At 42.7% G+C, this 5,742-nt stretch overlaps 1 protein-coding gene across 1 annotated transcript; it reads right to left on the bottom strand.

The window, feature by feature from the left end:
* Nucleotides 1-418: 418 nt before the first annotated feature.
* On the bottom strand, nt 419-4,954 carry LOC310986422 (major histocompatibility complex class I-related gene protein-like). Its single transcript, XM_083972314.1, has 4 exons — nt 4,538-4,954; nt 4,098-4,367; nt 2,586-2,864; nt 419-952 (listed from the first exon to the last, which is right to left on the bottom strand). Exons 1-4 carry the CDS (start codon nt 4,584-4,586, stop codon nt 624-626), a joined length of 927 nt encoding a protein of 308 aa, XP_083828440.1. The 5' UTR covers nt 4,587-4,954; the 3' UTR covers nt 419-623.
* Between the last annotated feature and the right edge of the window lie 788 nt (nt 4,955-5,742).

Here is a 5,742-nt window from a genome sequence, read left to right as displayed (position 1 = left end):
CGATGGACACTTCATCGCGTCGCGCTTAATGCCCATAACGCATCGTCCAAAGCGACATCGCGTCATTTACACTGATTTTGAATGGAAACTTGTGGTGTTCATCGCCTCCATCGCGTTTGGTGTGAATGCACGGTTAGATTGATGAAGCCCATCTCCTTGTAAATTGAAAGCATGCAGCCTAATTAATATAGGGTTAGCATAGGTAAACGCCCCATCAATGCCCGTAAAAGGGCATGAGATGGCAGTGCCGTGTGCACACAGAAACCACAGACACTGCAGAGAAGGTGAGAAAGAAAGTTGAAATGCACCAACGGAAATCTGCAGAGAGAGCACCAGACTCCAAACATAAAAAGAACTTTAGTAGTGCTGAAGAGGAGGTGCTGCTGCAGGAGGTGAACAAAAAAAAAGCTGTATTTAGTAGTGCCAGCAATGGATGCAAAGTAACAGAGAAAAAGATGCATGGGATGCTGTCAGTCGTTCACTGAATGTTGTATCTGGAGAAGAGTGCACAATGATGAGGTTTATTAACCATTAGATGAGTTGAAGATGAATTTGTTACTGAACTGTAGAACAAAGTAAACTACTACTACTAGTACTAAAATACCCAACAAACCACATCACATTCAGGAGCTGCTGATGTGACTCTTACCCATGTTGGTCCTGATCTTTGCTTCGTCCAGTTTGGTGACGATGTCGTCCTTCAGTCCAGAGAGCTGAAACACACAGTCGTACCTCCTCCAGTCTTCAGCTTTGACTGATGAGACGTTCAGGTCAACACTCATCTGGAAGGATCCATCATGGTTGAGGAGGATTTCTCCTTGGTCCACGTCCTCACAAAGCTCCTCTCCATCTCTGGTCCAGAACATCAGGGCTCTGTGAGGGTAGAAACCTGTAGCGTGGCAGCTGACTGGAGAGGAGGGAGTCTTCTGGAGCAGAGACACTGAGGGACGAACTGGAAAGGTGGAAACATTGGAAGTAGAGGGAGAGCAAGAGTGAAGGGGTAGAGAAAGGGGAAAACAGAAAGAAAACAAAAGTAAAAGAAAGAGGGAATTCAAATGTAAATGGACAGCCATTAAGATGCACTTGCCTAGTCTTATCTCCCCCCCAAAGCTCAATGACACATCTTGTCCACATGTGGACAGAACAAGCTGGGAATAAAACCGAGCGAACAACCCACTCTACCTGCTGAGATTCAAGATTCAAGATCAGGATAAAGAGAGAAAATACGTTAGAAAGAAGCAATTCAGGACACATGTGATAGGCTATTGTTGAGATGTTTCACTCTGAAACAAACTGTAGGACCAATAGACATTATCATCAGTAGAATCTTGTCTCTAATGATGTAGGCCTACAACTAATAATTAGACTTTGGTTTAAATCTTGTTTCCTCTGAATTTCAATCAATATGTGTTCTGTACATGAGTTTACTGAACAACATGAACCAATTTTTCTTCTGGGTAAATTCATTCAATACAGACCCACACATTCATCTTATAATAGCTCCTCTCCACATATTAAAGCAACACTAAGGAACTTTTCAACCTTCATAAAATATTTTCATAACTTTTGTGATGATACATCGACTTACAACAAGTTGAATGACACCTCTGTCGTGGCCTGAGGGGGTCTGTATCTCTTTCTCTGGCACTAAGCAGCTTTGAGGAGCATGGTAGGAACCCTGCTCTCACTTTACTTTCACTTTCACTTTTGCGAGTCACAACAAGGAGGGAACAGGCAAAACGGCACTTTAGCAATGGATTATGTTTGTGTTTTCACTTTGAAATGATCCACTGGAAACAGAAACTTAGTTTTGATGTCTTCTGTTAATTTTAATGCAGGATATTTACAGGGCTTCACGCTAGTGTTCATGGGAAATGGAGTCTTCCTTCAGGCAAAACACTACCGCTTTGGTCCACAGGCGCCGCCAAACTCAACCAAAACTGAAAGTTCTTTAGTACTGCTTTAACACCTCTTCTACACAACATCACTAAAGGAAACCACTACAGTCAGAGAGGCAGGATTCACCTGGTTTTATAGTTCATGGTTAGAAGACAAATCAGAAAAAGAAGATGAAGTGAACGACTGAAGAGTAATGATACAATGGTGATTCAAGTCATTGCTCATTCTGTGCACTGTAAGTCTAGGCTGTCACCCCCTGGTGGGACATGAAGGTGCTGCAGGTGGGCCATGAGAGGTCACGTAGATGAAGTACATAAAAGTGTTTATTTTTGTAACTGAGTTTTGAAATTTACTAGAAATAGAAATATATTCAATCACACATTTTAAAAAGTCAAATTTTAATGGCATGTTATATTCAGTAATCCGATTTATTTGTTGAAAAACCCTAAATAAAGTTCAAGTAATATTTTATTGTTGTTTCTTCATGTTGATATTAAGTTGGATATTGTAAATTGAGAGGGTTAACTATTTTCCACAAAAATTTCCACATTTGTTGTTTTGAAAATGTTGCATTGGCCTCTATATATGAATTATCACACACCCCAGATTCATTTTTGTCGAAAGAATGGCTGCTCTATGTGAATACAGCTGTAATCATGAAACTACATCAGGTCATGTGTCTCTACCTGTTCTCAGCAGAAAGTTCTTCCCATAGCTCACGTATTTCTTCACCAGCGCAGGACAAATGAGTGTTAAGAAGTGCTTATTGTAATTTAGGTTGTCCTTCTCAGCATCCCATCTCAGCTTGGTGATGAGAGCCTCCTGTTTTGGAGCGATCCATGTCTGTGTCTTCAGGTCAAATGACAGGAAGTCTTCTCCATCATAACCAAATTGATTAAAACCAACACCTTCTCCAGTCTCATCGTCCCATTCACAGCCATTCATCCTCTGTAAAATGTGGACACCTGAGACAGAGACAGAGACTGAAGTTAACAGTGATGAGTAGATGGTGTTTCCAGTGGATACAGTAGGTATGAGTATTAGTTTAGTTTATTCTTTTATTATGTTGAGGACAATCCCAATTAATCAACTGTAACAATAACCGTAAAAGGGCAGCTTGAGCCAACATGGCTAATACCCTGCTGTAGTCCTCGGCCAAATGACAATAGGCACCCTAAAAAAAAAAACAATATATTACAGCACATTGATTAAAAAGAAAGAGTATGATACCACAGTGTAGATTATATTAGTGATCTTTCACAATACTGCTGCAACGTTTGCCAAGCATGCTAACTAACTTGTTTGTTGTAGCTGTCAGTCACATACCAGGCTCTGCTCTTCCTCATCTGACAGGTGTGCACCAGCTCTAAACAGACACTGTTGCTCTGATGCGTGACATTGTTCCTGGTAGACAAGTTTTTTACAGAAGACCAGTTTCCGACATTTTGGAACCAGTTCTGATTTTTATCTTGGTTTAGATTACCAAACAAATTCATGAAAGGTCAATACCCATGGGGCGCCAAATGTAAAGGTTTCAGATTTAGCTATACATTCAGAATATCTAACTCACTTTCTTCATTATTTGACACCTGTCTGCATCAACCTATTTTTCGTGGTTTAAGATGCCACCTCACACTTGACTTGACAAAGGCCTTGGCCGAAACATTGTCAAAATAAATCTCTGCACTGGAGATGAGTGTGCGGCGTTCTTCTTTTTCTTTTCTCAACTTTATCCATCGCCAGCACCTCTACAATTACAGTGTGCATTGTTCCTCATCTTAAGATGCCACCTAACAACTGCAGCATCTCTGGTTTGGTCTGGGAACACTGATGTATCTTATCCCTGCTAGTTTTTGGTTGTCTATGAACTGGTGTTTAAACATGTGTCAATGGTACGTTTCCAAGACTTGACAGATTCAGTTAGTGTACTGTTACAGTAATTTATGTTTTATTACCAACTGGACACAATGATAACAAAGGGACCCTTTAAACTGACTTGAGCACATGTATAAAGCACAACACCTGCCTGATGAGGAATGCTTTATAGCAACTTGGGGTTGTGTTTTTACTCAATTGGTCATGAAAGGTTGATCTCAGCCTCAGATTATTGTGCTGAGGCTGTGTAGAGTCACTTCACTTCACAACAGAGCATTTTAGGTGTGAAAAGTCAAATATTACATGATACAGGCTGTACCTACCTCCACTTTGGTTGAAGCGCTGCTTTAAACTGCGAATATTGGCCTTGAAGAAGTTGGGCATATCTTCCAAACACTCTCCAGCGTACCACTGTAAATGCTCAGGGTTTTCATCAAACAATGTTTTCATCCAGGTCTGTTTTGGTTCCACTGCGTTTATGTTGCTGTCACAGTGACCAATCTGGATGTCATCAACCAGCCCGACAGCTACAACCTCAGGGAAGTTTGTGGCTCCATCAGATACAGTGGAGAAAAACTGCAGGGTGTGTATCACTGTGGGAAAAACAAGGTTTGGATCATAGTAGAAACCTGACCACTTTATAAATGTGAGATAGATTCAGAGGAAAATCCTGATGAGAAATAAAAGTGAAATCATGCAGCAGTATGAAGCAGCTGCAAAATCCTGAGCTGAGCAGAAATGAAAGAATTCAATGTGATCCTACCTGCTGATGAACCGTGACAGAGAAGAAGCAACAAAAGTAACATTTCCATTTTTGCTTTATTGCCGTGTCCTCACGAGTGGAGGTTGAAGTGTTTGAGTCTTGTCAAGGGCACAATGACGTCGCCATCATCACGTGAATTTCGCATAGCATGAAAAATGCTTCTTCCTCTTCTTTTTCTAATTCTTCTGATAAGATTTACTGTACGCAGAAGAGCGTGACGCTGTCCTCCACTAGCAGAAGATGATACGACTTGAACACCATGTCCGTGAGTAACAAACAAGAGCGGAGACAAAGCTCAGCTGGTTGAGTCAGGTCTGGTCAGGTCCCATGCTGCGGACGGTACCTGCTCTGCTCTGCTCTGCCTGTCGAGTGCGCGCTCGCGACTGGCGCTGTGGGGGCGCGCGCGGTTGGCATCGACAAAGTTACGCCTAAAATACACTGGATGCGGAACGACTCCGAAACGGCTCCGGTACGGCGGCGGAGCCGTTACGTATTAATTATAATCACCGTGGCAGCGTCCACCGACTCCGGGTCCGCTGCGTCGTGGGTCCGGAATGGGACCGGCATCCGGCAGCCCTCGCAAGAGATACGCAGAGCTTCTATTTTTGCCGGACGCCGGAGCACGGCGCATCAATCAGCACAGAGCAGGTCGTGTATGACAGGAAATCGCGGGCAAAATACAAAATAAAACAACCGGTTAATTTTCAAAATAAAATACACCATGTTTACAGCGGAGCATATTTCCTGCTTTACACCTTGAAAACGTTGTAATGGGCAGCGACCGGCCTGAAATCAGCAGCTCGGAGGTTTTCAGACATCATTTCACCCCGTTTACACCATGGACAAGGAGATAGTGATTGTAAAATCAAGTCAGGTCAGCACCAAGTTGTTTCTCTACTACTCCTCTGGATTAAATTAATTGTTTTTGATTTTGTGGTTCACTTTATGGAAACTACAACCCGCTTTATCGCGAGATCACGTGTTCCCGCTGTGCGGCGGAGCCGCAACAATCAACATCACGGACGGAACCGGTGTGAGTTGACGGAGTCGGAGTACGCAGCCGTTCCGTAACGGAGCCGTTTCGGAGTCGTTCCGCATCCAGTGTATTTTAGGCGTTACTCTGCAATACTTTCTGAAATCGGTAGGCTATTGTATCCGGATACAGCGTTTTAGTATCGATACATCTAACAACCGTACAAAGTTGT

This window comes from Trachurus trachurus (genome assembly GCF_905171665.1).
Source record: "Trachurus trachurus genome assembly, chromosome: 5".
Lineage (NCBI taxonomy): Eukaryota > Metazoa > Chordata > Actinopteri > Carangiformes > Carangidae > Trachurus > Trachurus trachurus.
This window is presented reverse-complemented; position numbering and strand designations above follow the sequence as displayed.